We start from the raw sequence: 16277 nt of genomic DNA, 5'->3' as shown, positions 1-16277 counted from the left end.
AATTTGCCTAAAAATGCAAAAAAAAAAAAAAATTTCAAATTTTCTTCCAACCTTATGAAATTGTTGCGCTGTCTTCGAAAACGATGAAAAACAAATTTGACTCAATTCCAAGCTGCAGAAGCGGAGTTATTCAAATTTTTTGATGATAATTCTGGGATGATCCACCAATCAAGGATCATCCCCGAATTATCAAATAAAAACTGGAATAACTCCACTTCTACGGCTTCGAATTGAGTCAAATTTGTTTTGCATCGTTTTTAAAATTTTCAAACTCTACGAAATCGGCGAATATTGGTTGGAATGAATTCAAATTTGGGGTGCGTCGTTTTTTAAGGCAACCTAACGATTTAATCAAGTAACCTGCAAGATTCAGGAAAAAAGGTCATTTTTGAACAGCCCTAATGCTCAGTATTCGGTATTAGATAGGAATGATCGATAAGTAACTAGCTACCGATTAGCATAGCAAAACGCGGTAATTGATGAGGTCGGCGTTCATGCAGGGCAACGATTTGCATCGTGCACATATATAATCTATCTTTACTTTGCAGTCATATGATTTTGCAGCGGTCAAACGTCTGTAATTATAGAAGTAGGTTTTGAAGATGTTGGGGACCGCGGGCTATTTCAGATTGGTTTACGAGCTATTTGGATTAAATATACTCGGTCGCATTCATAAACAGTTTCACGGTCACAGATTTCAATTAGTCTTGTAACAGGTTGGAGGCTAATTCCTGATCGGGCACATGATCCACATGACTGATGGACTAGTGTTCTAGCGCTGGTTCGCAGACATTGGATAATCGTCGTTTGTAATTGATACACTAAAAGCCGGCTCTGATGGTTCTACAGCAGAGCGTCCACCCATATTAGAGGTCGGTCTATATTCAATGTGAAAATCATTGCGTGGTTCGTTGGAGTCTTCACTTTTGAGATATATCTACCATATAGTTTAAATAAGACGTCGCTAACTCACGGCTCCCAAGAGTTTAACAATAAAATCAGTGTTTGCAGAATGAACTATTATGTCAGTAGTATAGCTTTGAAGTTTGGTTTGCTCGGCCTTGTTTTCAACTGTGAAGAAACAAAATATTGTGTGCAGTTTTGTTTTTATGAACAAAATCGCACCTATCATACGAAATAAACATGACATGAAACATTCGTGATTAAACTGTAGGTATACTGAATACACTCTACTTAAATATTGTAGGGGGTATATCGAATAGATAATCTTGTACGCTATTTCTAATACCAAAAACAAACGGATAGGCTTAAAAAGTTGCAGACAAGCAATAATACATTGCTCTTCGCAAGTCATAACTTGCGTGGATTCGGATCCAATAGGCTACCAACTTTCGAAATTGCGCCTTACGTACGTCATTAATCCCAAAATATCTCGTAACTGTTATTCAAAATGTCGCACGCGGCCCATGATGAATTCAGACATGTATGATCGACGAATATTCAACTTTGCGAAGCCTCATATAGTTTCATACTAAAGATACTGAATAAATAAATTTATGCATTAATTTGGAGATATTATGGGCTTTAAAATCAAGAATGGAGATACAATGAAAGAACGGGAAGGAGTTGAAACGGCAATGCATCAGACTTTATCTCATCATCCGGTGATATACAGCCACGTATTCGGTGACGCCGTTCGCATGGCAGAAAAACACAGGAATCAGCTGTTTATAGGATCAGATCGAGAGACGAAATGCATAGCGCTATAGAAGAGATGGCTCTCTCCTCAAAGCAATGACGTTCACAGTCACGGGCAAGGCTAAGAAATTCGAATGATAATGTTGAATGTTCTACCCGATCTCACGTTTGACGGCGATTTGGTGCATTTAGCCGGGTCCAACGATATGTGCTAATCTAAGATGCACTTGCGATATCGTGCTCAGCAACACGATTCATTATGAATCATTTATATTATAAAGCAAGCTTAGATATCCTTATTGTAACTCTTCAAAACGTGGAAAAAAGTTCCAATTCAGTGTGACCACATTGGAAGGTTCCGCGATGCTTGCGAAACAAAATTGAGTACCATGTACCAAGATGATTCAATAACGAGCAAGGCGTTAGCTTCGAGTCGACTGGAATATCACTCCTTGACATGTGATACACACGCAGGAGACCAAATAGCCTACGGACCTTTCATGTTATAGAGTCTATAATATAGACAACAAAATATTGTCATTAAAACGTCGTCAGAGATATGTGTATACCATACACACGATAGTGCGCATTGTGAAAACGCCTCAACATGATTTTTATGAACGAAAAATAGGTCACGTATCATGCCACATGTCTTGGATGCTGCGATATGACCGAGGTAGGTTTCACGCTTTCCTCAGGACGATGATTTTGGTGATGAAAATACTTAGTTGCATGGGGCGTATAAAGTCAGTACTCGAAAATGAATTCACTCACATCACTCGACTCGACGAAATCTACACTCGACCAGGAATCAAATACCCGTCCAACACTCATCGTGACCAATTATCGTGAAGTATAGGCTATAATATACAAAGAAGCAACTTATTCCAATATCTTGGTGCTATTAATTCAACCTAATAATCGAACTAAAACCGTAACAGCAGCTGATCTACACAAACTGAAAATGGACCCTGTTGTTAATGGACCATGTCTAATGCTGGGGTGATGAAAACTTTTTCGCTCGGAGCCTCATCGGAATCGGTTAGCGGGTTGCACTATATAGCATAAGCTAACCACTAGGGATGGTGTGAACCTCTGAAAGGTTCAGGCTCGTGTGATCGCGAACCTTTTTGAAAGGGTCTGTGTGAACGCGATCATGAACCTCATGACGTCACGTGACGTCATATTGCTAATTCCAAACCTAAATTTCAGTTAAGTCATAGCCTATGTGAATGTACTTTACATTATTGTACACGATACCATGATGACTCGGGCCACATAGTGTCACAATGCTGAAGTTCATATTGACGTTTTAAATGTCGCCAAATGTAGCAATTGGGAAAATCAAGTGATATAATATTCCCATAAAATCAATATATATATATAAGATATATATATATATATCTCTTACGTCGCTCGGCCAACAACTACGACGAGGACTTGCCTGGGAATATACGCTTCCGGCCAGACCGGAAAAAGAATTCGGCATCTGAGTATTGCTACGTTGATATTGAGCAGAGTGTAAAACGGGTTTCTATGCTTGCTACCGATATTACCCCATTAACAACATTAACAGCAGTGGCCAGCACCCCAGTCGCACGGATTTGTTTTTTATGATCCAGTAAACATATGAAATCAAGATTGACCCTATACACCTGCTAATTTGTTTACATCAGACAACGATATCAATTTCAGTGATTGGTTGAATAAGCATCATTCGCTAACTACCTGTATGTGGTGTATTTCGCTCTTGATGTTGTGTGATTGCGGGTCAAGCTCTCAGCAGAGAGTCACTAAATATTCACAAACGCTGTAAGCTGGATATTACGAGCAAACTTTTGTGCAAAGCAAGAAAAATTTTAGAAATTTGCAAGGTGCTGATGCTAATGTGATTTTTTTTATGCTTCCAGCGCCATGCATAGAGTGTCCCGCAGATGAAATGCGATAAATTTCAACCAAAGATGTAAGATAATGAAGTGAAAATTGAAATATATGAAAAAGGTTCACAGTGCAGAACCTACCAAGGTTCGTTTGTGAAAATGACCCTCTAAATTTCTGAGGTTCACACACAGAACGCGAACGTGAACCTTATCACCATCCCTTACTAACTACGATTATAAGTAAAACATGAAGGAGGTTGATGCAGTGCATATAACGACACGACACGCCTACGGTGCTAACGGTAGCTGGTTCACGAATCGGCTTCGCCATACGTACGAGGTTTATTTCGGCACCTCATTGGCCAGCACTGTATGTATAGTCATAGCGTTTTGATAAGACCACGTGATTGGTCATCTATATGTGAGATTCGGTAGTAAACACCTGAAATGCAATTGTGCGTGGAATAGAGTGAATGGAGAGTGGAGTGCTGCGTTAGTGTGAAAAGCCGTGCACGTGCCATACAAAATCAAGGAAGCTTGAACATAACGAAAGGCATTGCTGTCGTGGCGCACAGAGGCTGAAGAGGCACTGTGATTGTTTATGAAAATATGAATAAAATCTGCATTAGTTACAACGCGATCTTTTATTTGATTTTACGGTGGACGAAGAACAACTCACAGATATAGAAAAATGACTCCCCAAACATTATTTGGTTGCAACTCACATGAAATGGAAAATCGTGACATCGTGACGCGGAGTAAGAAATTAACATTTTTATTTAACATTTCGTAATATTGGAAGGTCGAGTCACAGGACAATGTGCGATCGCAGCGGTCGGGCTATCATAACTAGAGTTTGACAACTTGAAACATTTTTAGCTTTTTTGAAATTAGATTAGCACTACTGTGTGTTTTTGCAAAAACTTTGATATTGAATTAAATTTTGAATTATAAACTAGTACTACAATCAAATCCGAGTCTCTGATTATCATGAGAATGGTAAATGTCTATACATAAAGCTTGACTCGTTTCCCGCTATACAATTATCTTGTATCTTTTCCAGGAATAACAGAAATATTACTAGAATTAAAATTAGAGCATAGAAATATTTCACAATTAGATTAAAATTAGACTGCCGGCATTTCGTTATATTTAGTTTAACTAGACAACTGTAAATAGTTACTTCAGGATTGGCCAACCTGCGGCCGTAGAAAGAAATTTGTGCGGCCGTCGATACGTAATTCAATTAGTATGTGTTGGCGGCCTTCAACATACGAATTTAATTTACGAATCGACTCCCGAATTATTGAGAGATTTAATTACTCTTGAAATGTTCTTCGCGCTTTGCGTGATTCAATGCACCTTGTTTTTTAGACCTTAATGTAGTAGCGTCCTTTGCAATTTGATCCCCGCAGTACAGATGCGAACAGCGGAGGAAAATAATGCGCCCCATATAGAAATACAAATGTGGAATCAGGTGATACTTTTCCAATATCTTTCCACTATATACCCGCAATCCTAATGGGAGGTCGAAAAATAACAGCATGCACCCAATGACATGGATAATAACAATTGGCCCATACCAAGATACATCATCATGCATAACTTAAGGCTACCATACGTTCTCTTTTAAGAGAAATTGTTCTCTTTTCTGACTTTATTGAAAGTGTCCTCGGAGGACGCCTAAATATCCTCTTATTTAAGAACCTATCCACTTTTTGAAAATTTAGCTTAAAGGTAAGTGGAAATCGATACAGGCAATCAGCTCTCGGATATCGGGTATACGGTTTTTTCGGGACTTGAGCCAGGAAAGTTACCTTTTTTTAGTCAACCAACCACAAACTCGGGAAAAATTTCCTATTTTTTCCTGATTTTGCTCCAATATTTTGAGTCTGAAATTTTGAAACAGTGTCTCCTTTTCAGATTTCCAAAATTGTGTATCTTTACACTAAATTTTCAAAAAAACTTCCCCACCCCCATCAACCAACTTAACCAGGGCTTTGGAGCAGCCGTAAATTTTAACTGCTCCAGCTCCGGCTCCGGATCTGAAAATTATCAAATCGGTCTCTATCAGGGCTGGTCAACCCGCGGGCCAAATGTGGCCGCGAGAGTGTTTTGAGTGGCCCGAGAGGTAATTTCCCATTATATTATCGAAATCATGTTATATTATCGAAAATGAAATGCTCAGATTGTGAACTTGCAAAATCAACCAAAAATTACCAGTCTGGCTGCGACACTTTGGATGTTGATGACTAAAATATCAGTTCCGACCCATTGGCAGATCCAGGGTCCACTCGCATTTTTAGTAAATCGTCATACATTACAATAAACTAAAATAGTAGTGATATTTTTCTTCACGCTTCGCGTGTTTAATTGTCACACGATTTCTTGCTTGGTAGCCTATCCCCTTCTGAAACTGAAAAAAACGCTGAATTTACCCGATTGAGTGTAGGTGTATTCGCAATTACGGGAGAAAGTCTTTTCCCGTTTGCTCTCGCAGATAGATCGTCGACGATGAAATGTAGGCACAAAATGATTGTCGCATATTACTGGAAACCTTCGATATCGATGTGTCCAGACGCTGAATAGTCGTATCCTTGCAAACTGAGCCATGCGAGCGGCATACAGTAGACACGCAATATACTCAAGTAATAATATTATAATGACCTAGTCCATTTATAACTTTGAAAATTTTACCCGCTTGGCGCGGCTAGTGGACCGCGCACTCGATCGTCAAATACATGTGCCCCTTTGGCCGAACAGGTTGGCCACCCTGGTCTATATAGATTACTAGTCTAGAATCTATAGTAATCTAGAGTCTGTCAGCCGTCAGTAACATCGGATGCAGCAACGAAGACATAGGCGTCGCCGTGCCAGCTTGTGACGTCATAATGAATACTTACCGATTGTCGATAACATCATAGTTGCACTAGAACGCACTTTACTCCATGCCATTATGCTGTGCATAGCATTAAAATTCAGGTCTGCTGTTATATTATGTGAAATCAGCAGATATGGTTGTTGCATATATAATTTCAACTTATGAAATACGTCGGAGCCGGAGCTACTCCTCAAATAACGGGCTCCAGCTCTGGCTCCGGCTCCGGCTGAACTTTATGTAGAGCTTCGGCTCTGGCTCCAGCTCCGGTGAAAATGCACGGCTCCGGGGCTCCGGCTCCTTGCTCCGGCTCCAAAGCCCTGAACTTGACCGGTGAATTTGATCACATGAGCTGAGAAAGGATAAATATTTAATCGGGATAGGTGAAACTACTAATATTAAAGACGACATTCATTCGCGAATATGAAAAGTTTTTGCGCTTCGCGCGACTGTGGCTGGTACCAGGAACTATTCATAACACCATCAATCGCGATTTTGGTGCGTATAGTGAGCCGATATGAATAAATATAATAGTCCGAAGTTCACGAGGAATGGACAGAGGGCATGGACATAGACAGTTTAGTTAGCTCATTACGACCATGACCCGGAATGCGGCCGTAGGCTACATGAGTAATCGAAATGCGGCCGTGAATAGCAAAAAGGTTGGCCACCCTTCATCTAGTTAGTCATGTCTGATACTTTAATCAGATGTATTAGGGTTACCATATATTGAGAATCTGATAAGAAGACACTTTTACAAAATTTTCAGACTTACAATATTGGAGTGAAATCCGAAACAAATGGTAAATTTTCCCCGAAGCGTTACTTCAACGCTGAATTCCAATATCTCAGTCCAATTTCCAGGTAGGTTTAGCCAAAATTTAAAAAAGAGGACACTTTCAAAAAAGTCTAAAAAAAATAGGACAAATCTTCTTAAAAGAGGACGTATGGTAACTCTACTATATATTACCATTATACTCTATATTCAATATCACGAAATATATTAGAAAAAAACTTGAATGAATTCGATGATTAAGTTGATAACAACATTTCACGCAAATCCATCATGAGTTGTTATATTGTTGCTTGCGGCTTTCACGATCCACATAGTTTCATCACCTCTGACATATTGTGTTACACTACCACCGACACCGAATCACCTCGAAAAGCGGCTAAGCAATTATCTGCTACCACAGGGGTGGGCAAACTTTTTAGCTCGCGGGCAGCATTCGAAATTCGAATCCATTCGCGGGCCGCACTATATAAAATTGAAATACTAAGCCCAAGCCCAAGCTCAATATTGGTATTTGATTATGTAGTGACCGACGAAATGGAAGTATTTGTGTATTTAAAATAAATAAACATGGATTTGATGATAACGTATATATACACACGTCAGAAACATTAGCGAGAATTTATAAGCTGGTCGTCCTCACTGTTAAAATTAGGGATGAAAGTCGGTTGTCCGATTCTTCGAACTGGATGTAAATTTGAGTCGGTGAGGAGCGATCTGTTCATAGAGAGAGAGAGAGAGTCTTTATTTTCATCGAACCAAAATACATAACAAACGGCAGTGATGGTGGTACAGAAAATATGCGTGCACAGTATTCGGTATTAGATAGGAATGATCGATAAGACCGTGAAGGTCATCTAGTCTGATCACACCAGCATCAAACAGGTACACTTGACTCAGAACAGTCTGGCTAATTGCTAATTGCATATTTCGTTAACCTATGACACACAATGCTGACAGCATCATAACCATGTTACCTTTAAATGCGCTTGCGCTTCTACACTATATAAAATTTTTAAATATAAACACTTCTACACGTACAAAGAACGAATCAATATAACACACTCGCTAATCATTTTTTCCAAGTAGCCTACAGCACTAAAAGTAATAAACTCGTGTTGCCAATCTAAAATAACACTCGTGGTCCGAATTAAGTCATTTACGTTTTACTTCCAGTGATGTTTAGCAATTGAAACCTTTTAAAATGCAAGGTCCTCGAGGTCGGGCTATCGCGCCATCAATGAAATAACAAATACCATAACAAGAATGTAACTTATCATTCTCATGTTGAAATATATCATTATAAAGTTTAAACAAGTACCTACAGTAATTTGATTTTTAAAACGCATTTTTACAAATTATTTACGTTTCTTGCGTCTTTCGCGAGCCCCACAAAACGGTGTTTCGGCCGCATGCGGCCGCCGGACCGTAGTTTGTCCACCACTGTGCTACTACATAGTAGTAGTATTGGGGTTTAAATCTTCAGCCGTATATTAATATGACACTATGAAATACGTGTAAAAGGAATCTATGTGTCAGGAATAAATTCATGTTATTGCATGAAATATGTATTTAAAAGTAAAAGTAAAAATAAAAAGTAAAATTGGTTGTGCATAAGCCATTCCGAGCTTAAGCTATGTAGACAACTAGACATATTATACTGAACTATGTTTATAAAAGACCAGAAATACGCTCATGAACAAGATTGCTTCACATTTGAATTTCGAAATGGAGTGACAGTTTTATGCCCCAACGCAATTCCACTGGCTTTCCCAGTAAATACATCTGATACTTTGTCGAATATTTAAGTGTCGACGCGCGGTTACAGTCTCTCGAATTGCTGTGATCGGTGTTCGATTACGGACCCATAGCGCCGCGTGTGATGAAGAATCGTGAATTGCGGTGGACCTCTAGCACAACATGTGGCGACATTTATCAACTATACGTGTATGACGTGTTGACGCGTATGATCATGACCATAAATGAGTTGAATACGGCATCATGGGCCGTGCAAATGTGCAACCAAATGCAGTAGTCCTGAACTCTTTCTCATCCAGTTCTTTGATCGAGCCAACAATCATGTCCACATATTCAAGCAGGAGCTACTAAATAAATACGATGATGCGTTGATATTGCCGAGCACGCGTTTGACATGTTGAAATTGAGGGTAAACCGGCCACAGTCACTTTAATACCACCATCTTAGGATTCCACGCCTGCGCCGATGACATCCAATCGTCTTTTTGATTCCATCATGTTTCGATTCCGCAGTGGAGAGTGCAAGCTGAAGAGTCACCTGTTCAAAATCGTTCCGAACGTTTTATTTACCCGTAACTTTATAACATTTCGTTATTGTCTGTTCGGAATATTGAAAAAAATGTTGCAGATTTCAGACGAGTATACTAGGCTCAACCTTTAACTTACACTGTTCGGCGAGTTATCTAGCCCAGCCCGCTCGTCCGCTGTATCTGACTCTGTTCTCTCTATAGTAGTATATTTATCTTGATGCTATTGTCCTAACATGTGATAAGTGCCACTATAAACTTTTATTAATACTAACCTTAGTATCCATTACTCAGTGTGTAGTGCATTTCTTTTTCAGGATCATCATAATTGCTTTATGACTGGTCCTAGACAAAAGCGATGTTGAAGGAAAGGAACGGAAGGACGTTATGTATTTTCGTGCTTGATGTTTTTGCGGTATATCTAATGAACCGACTCATGATATACGCTTCATACTCACGACCTGTACGATGCATAGGCCTACCATGAGTTCTTGATGTGCATATGCCGCCGGACAAGGAAGGTGCAGATATAGCATTGTAAGGCTTTCTATGTCTTGAACCAGCCTTCCATGTTATCCCGGTAATGCTGAGCGCCAAGTGCCTGGGATGTCATTGATACCAGTGTCACTAATCTAATCTTAGCTCTGATCTGACCGGTGTTGAGTCATAGTCAGTTTTGCCCTAACTCCGTTTCTTGATGTTAACTTCTATCGCATGAAATAGTTGATCAAATTTCGAACATAATTTGGCAAATATGTATACTCGAAAGAACTAGAAATATGTAGAAAATCATATTACACTACACTACACCATTGTTGTGGTTCAAAATTAGGGATGGTGTGAACCTCTGAAAGGTTCAGGTTCGTGTGAACGCGAACCTTTTTGAAAGGTTCTGTGTGAACACGAAAGTGAACCACATGACGTCACGTGACGTCATATTGCTAATTCCAACCCTATCTTTCAATGAAGTGATAGCCTATAATAACGTACATGTATACGTACACGATACCTAGCGACGACTCGGGCCACATAATCCCACAATGCGGAAGTACATATTGGCGTTTTAAACGTTGCTGAATGTATCAACTGAGGCAATCAAATGATATAATACTTTCATAAAATCAATATGATCCGTCGCTTTGCCAACAACTTCGACGAGGACTTACCAGGGAATATATGAAACACCTAAACGGTCTTGGCCAGACCGGACAATGTATTCGGCGTCTGAGCATTGCTACATTGATTTTGAGCAGAGTGCAAAACAGGGTTTCTATGCTTGCTACCGCTATTATCCCATTAATAGGTTATACAGCAGTAGCCAAAACCCCCAATAAACATATGAAGTCAAGATTGACTGGTTGAATAAGCATCATTCGCTGACTACTATAAGTGTATTTCGCTCGTGACGTTGTGTTATTGCGAGTCGAGTTCACAGCAGAGAGTCGCTAGATATTCACAATCGGAAAACTGGATATTTGGAGCAAACTTTTGTAACAAAACAAGTAAAATCTTTGACACTGTCAAGGTGCATATTCGTTTTGTGTTGATTTTTTCTGCCGCCAGCGTCATGCATAGAGGGACCGGCCGCAGTTGAAATGCAATAAATTCGTACCAAAGATGTCATAATAAAGTAAAAATTGTAATATATTAAAAAGGTTCACAGTCCAGAACCTACCGAGGTTCTGTTGTGAACGCGAACCTCTGAATTTCCGAGGTTCACACACAGAACGCGAACGTGAACCTCACGTTCACATCATCCCTATTCAAAATCACGAAATAGGGACGTGTAGCATCCAAGGAGCGAATATTCCTACAACCAAGTATACGACCACCACTAGAATGTAACATTCCGGACAGTACAGTCGACCAATAAGACATCTGAAACTGGGTGGAAATGGCATTTTCACTCATAAAATGTCGCAGCGGGAACTTCCCATTCCGAATTTCGTTTCCGAGTCGCACCGATCTCACCCGACGAAACTATCAGTCGCCATGACGAAATACGATCTTGTTTACAGCATCCGAGAGCGAATATTTCGATAACAGTGACGAGAATGAATCATCGTGCGGTAGTTTGGTTCAAAATCGCGAAGTTTCGTAACTCTGTGGCGTATCATGCCCCCGGGACATTTTGCTATGGTATATATGCTACGGTCGGGATGAAGATAGGCTACATTGAATGAAGGTTTCATTCGGATCATATCAGAATATAGAGCAAGCCAACAGCTCGATTGATACAGCGATGAAATTACTTGTATTTTTTCTGCTCGGCGTCGCTACTGTTCTAGCGCAGAATGATTGCCAGAAGAAAAAAACTGGTAAGTGGAAAACTTCTCAATAACGAATTCAACAATGCTAATTTCCTTCCATATTCAGTTAATCCGGGATGCTGGGATATCGATGAGGAAGGGAACGCATTCCGAGTAATCAGTGCGAAAGATTGCAAACAGAAAAAATATACCGGCCGCTGCTGCTTTCGAAATAATGCTTGCGAATCGTGTGATGGTGAGACTTCTTATAATCCATATGTTTTCAAATGGAATATATTATTTCGATCCTGCTATTAGGAAATGAAAGACACGTCATCGCGATATCAGAGAACTCCAGCAAATTTATGCTAAATTTATTAATTATTTTTTCAGTCGTTGGGGAAGATACTGAATGTATACAAGAGGATCTTTACGGCGAAACAGCCGCGACAATCGATTCCGCTGCTTTGGCCGGATCTAGATCTCTGCAAACGCTTACTCCATACTTGCCGAGCCTCCCGCTTACGTGTTTGCCGCCGGTTCCGTTCCCAGGAAATTGCAAGCCGCAAAGAAACGAGCCATACGTTCTAAGCCCGCCAGTTAACATCCCGTACTGCGTGAGGTACGATCACAACTGTCTGCTGAATCCGTTGCCAACTCATATCGATGTGATCTCTCCTTAGAATCCCTTGCAAGGCGAGAGGCAACCAGGCACTTGAAACGAATCACAGGGCCTGCGGCATGCAGCCAGGGTGCTATTTCGACGTCGCTTTGTTCGAACTGAGACAAGCGTTCGGCCCGAGCGTCTTGTCCGGCGTTCCAGTTTGCCATTTGGCGATCCGCAATAAAGTATTCCGAGATAACGCGCAGAAGGTTGTTGACAAGGTAACTAAACGTTCCTGTTCAAACTTCACGAATCTCATCTATAGTTGCAAGCAAAACGGCGTAGCCATTAACTGAACACACTGTGGTTACTGTTCGTTGTCCCGCTGTAAAATACGGCACATTGTTTACCAATATTACATCATATTTCCGAAATGCGTAATCGAGGTGTGATTGACATAGACATGTATTAGACACCCTTCTGTTGCCATGCACCATCAGGTGTAATATGTTGTCACAATATCGCTTTTATTCGGTAGAGTTCTCGGCCACTGTATGTCTGTAATTTATGTCACGCAGGTGACCTCGCATATAAACACACTACAGGCTATAATCATCCAGTAAAAGAATCTAGTAACTTAGCGATAGGATTATAGAATACCTGCGTGAACTCAAATGGACGAAACCCTAACAAAGCTCTCTCCTACGCCCGTTGAAGCACATTCAAAAGGTGATGCGATAACGACGCGTCTTCATTGTTACAGTTCGGTTCCTTCAATCCCTATTTTACCAACTGCCTTTTGAACGAATATGACGAGGAAATACGCAGAGGACCAGTCGGGTGCGAACTCATCCCGGTATTGGAAACCTTCCACGTAACACCGAAAATGGCCGGGTGGAAAAGTAAGTGCAACTAGTTATGTTGACCTCTTATACTATACTATAAGACTTATAGCATCGTTAAGAGATCGTAGTCGGTACTTAATTTCGACTTTCGTCAAGGGCATGAGCGATCAAGTGCAATCGAATACCAACAAACATATCTGATTCTATCGGACAGTCTGAGCGTGCTATCCGCTATGACCAACCTGCAGGCACCGCAAACGCAGAATGTTATATTTGAATGTGGTCGCTTGCTGAATCAAGTGGTTCAGAAAGGCGCCATTGTTGTCCTGGCCTGGGTACCGGGGCATGCTGATATCGGTGGTAATGAATTAGCTGATAAATTGGCTTGGCAAGCTGCCAGGACCAATATCGAAAATACCCCTTCTCAGACGCTTCCAGAAAAAATTAGCCACGCTGAGGCGAAAGCCGAAGTACGTCAATACTGTAGAGCGACCTGGAACGCCGAATATCAACGAAATGAGCGTGGAGGTCACTATCGAAATTTCCATAGATCATTGACTGATGGCCACTTTCCATCGATGCATCGACATAGGCTTTACGAACGAATAATATTTCGGCTTCGTTCAGGCCATTGCCGCCTGAAAGCGCATTTATATAAAATTGGATGTAGCGACACCGACCTATGCGACCATTGTACAGTACCTGATACAGTCGAGCATTTTTTGCTGCACTGCAATCGATATGATTTTCATCGGAACTTTTTAATCGACAGGGCGCGCGAGCTCAAAATCACTGCAACACTCGAAAATCTACTGATCATCCCCGAAATGTTATCCCATGTTGCAGAATTTGTTATATCTTGTGGTACTTACTTGTAAATCTGTTATTGACCATATTTTGGTAAATCGCTCATTCTAGTCCGTGACGCACCTGGCCTTACAGGCGAAAAGCGTCACTCATCTTTTCATCAATAATAATAATAATAATAGTTTGATGATATGTGCGGCTTTTATGTATTCAAGTGTAGGTCCATTTCCGGACGTATGCCCAGAAAAACAACTTTTTGTCCTCATCAAACACTCATCGAAATTCATCCAGTCCCAATAGCGTTTAGAGAACATCACGGATCCAACCCAAATTATACATTCTGTACCGTACAATTCAATGAATACCATTGAGACAACAGAGGTTAAATCATTGCCTTGTTATTCTTACAGATATCAACAGTTACAGCTGCGCGTTAATCGACGGATGTTTCCTTCGCGGACGTGGCTGCTTCTACCCAGTTGATATTTCGAACGTGAGAGTCAAGTCCGGCGTGAGAAGCCTCTCAGAAATTCGAAATGAAGTTGCCTACGGACGTCCACGATGCCAAACCTTCGACAACAGCTCTCCGATCAATATCTTGAAGAGTTATCACAGATGCCTCAGCGCAGGCTGCTCTGTAGACCAGTCCGTGACGCAAATGTACTATTCACACCTCTACAGCATCGGTCAAGAACTACCAACTCAGAATCATTGGGATTACTGGAGCGATGTCGGAAAGGGTCTTGTCGGACCATTTAACATTCCTGATGTGCTCGGAGAGTACGGATACGTCGGCGGCCGTGGTGTACCAACATCCGCACCTACACCACCGGCGACTACCGATCCATTCGGCTTCCCGTTTGATATGCCAGGAGCAGCAGCCCCGCCATCAGGAGGCAATCCGTTCCTGCCGCCAGGCGGCAATGCTTTTGTGCCACCTCCTCCATCAAGCGGCGGATCAGAGGCATGCGGCCCCGCGCACAAAGCGTACGGCGGAAGGCCTTGCCCGCCTAAATTCCCACCATTTGTGCCCAAGAAGAGTCACTGTCCGTATAAACCTTTCTTCGTCCCCCGTTTCAAGAAATTGGAAGGTAGCTTTGATGGGTGCTGTGAGGTAAACCTTTGTTACTTGCCGAAGAAAGAGATATCGAACATGCACTCCGGCCCGGCTCATTACTTCACTGAATGGACTGCATTCTCCGAATGCTCTGTCACCTGCGGCCCTGGATTCAAAAAACGTTACAGGAAATGCGTCAGCAACGACAGGAAATTGTGCGATAATAGCGTATTGGTCGACAGACAACCTTGTTTCGGTACCTTCAGAACGTGCGGAACGTGGTCGCCATGGAGCAAATGGACCCCGTGCCCGCGAACGTGCTACCCTGGCGGAAATCAAGTACGAAGACGCAGATGTTTACCACGTGGCTCAAGGTGCGAAGGCCACGACGAAGAAGCGCGATCATGCAATGAGCACGCTTGTCACGGAGGCGGTGGTCAAGGATCGTGGACCCCTTGGAATAACGAACCGTGCTCTTACTTGGGCCCTCAGCAGGGAAAATGCCAAACGGGCAAAATACGGTACTGTATGTATCAAGGAAATTTCGCCGGAAACTGCGTAGGAGCGTCCACTCAGACCCAGCGTTACATTTGTAATGGGTGCTAAAAGATAATTCTCAAATCTATTCGTCGATATCACCGGTTTTTAGCGCCTTAACCTCTGTTTTTTACTCATAGATCAAATTTGTTTAAATAAAAGTGCAATGAAAATATATTTTCGGTCGAATTCGTTTGCGTCGGGGAAGCAATGAAGTTTACAGTTTAAGTGCTATAACAGCGATGGCGTTCGTCGTGGCGTATTTGAACAATGAATGTATTAAGTCAGTTTTGGCAATCCTTCAACTCTTGGGTCTCCATTTCAACAAAGCCAGAATATTTATTATGTAAAAAGCAGCACACTACGCAGCCACTTATTCAATCGGTTCAAGCAAGCTATTGCTTTTTCTCAGTTGCATTTATCCCCATATATAAGATGCGCGTACCTCATACCATCTGGAGCCTTCTGAATTGCAGTCAGATTAGCGTCGAGAGTGAAGCTGCATTTTTAGCAAGGTAGTCATCGTAGATCAGCATGCTAAAAAGGATGGTGCGAACCGCAAGAAGGTTCTGATTCGTGCAAATGCGAACATTTATGAAATGTTCGTTGTGAATATAAAGGTATGACGTCATGTAACGCCACAATATCACTTACGTGAGAAATATATTTAAAAGTGTTGCTACG

General features: G+C 41.4%; 1 protein-coding gene across 1 annotated transcript; it reads left to right on the top strand.

Annotated features, from left to right (window-relative positions):
- The first annotated feature begins 11650 nt into the window (after positions 1 to 11650).
- On the top strand, positions 11651 to 15770 carry LOC145438298 (uncharacterized). Its single transcript, XM_080315691.1, has 6 exons — positions 11651 to 11812; positions 11871 to 11999; positions 12137 to 12365; positions 12427 to 12628; positions 13111 to 13249; positions 14410 to 15770. The coding sequence occupies exons 1-6, from the start codon at positions 11674 to 11676 to the stop codon at positions 15660 to 15662; spliced, it is 2091 nt and encodes a 696-aa protein (XP_080171817.1). The 5' UTR covers positions 11651 to 11673; the 3' UTR covers positions 15663 to 15770.
- The last annotated feature ends 507 nt before the right edge of the window (positions 15771 to 16277 follow it).

This window comes from Botryllus schlosseri, chromosome 4 (genome assembly GCF_051294905.1).
Source record: "Botryllus schlosseri isolate E-star chromosome 4, Bs_hap1, whole genome shotgun sequence".
Taxonomy (NCBI): Eukaryota; Metazoa; Chordata; class Ascidiacea; order Stolidobranchia; family Styelidae; genus Botryllus; species Botryllus schlosseri.
The sequence above is the reverse complement of the archived record's forward strand: the minus strand, read 5'-3'. Positions and strand labels throughout refer to the sequence as shown.

Bases quoted from the DNA above. Each gene is read 5' to 3' on its own strand.
- LOC145438298 (XM_080315691.1), top strand. From the start codon at position 11,674: ATGAAGGTTTCATTCGGATCATATCAGAATATAGAGCAAGCCAACAGC. The intron at 12,000-12,136 runs GTGAGACTTCTT...TTATTTTTTCAG, and splicing joins TGCTTGCGAATCGTGTGATG to TCGTTGGGGAAGATACTGAA. The intron at 13,250-14,409 runs GTAAGTGCAACT...TTATTCTTACAG, and splicing joins GAAAATGGCCGGGTGGAAAA to ATATCAACAGTTACAGCTGC.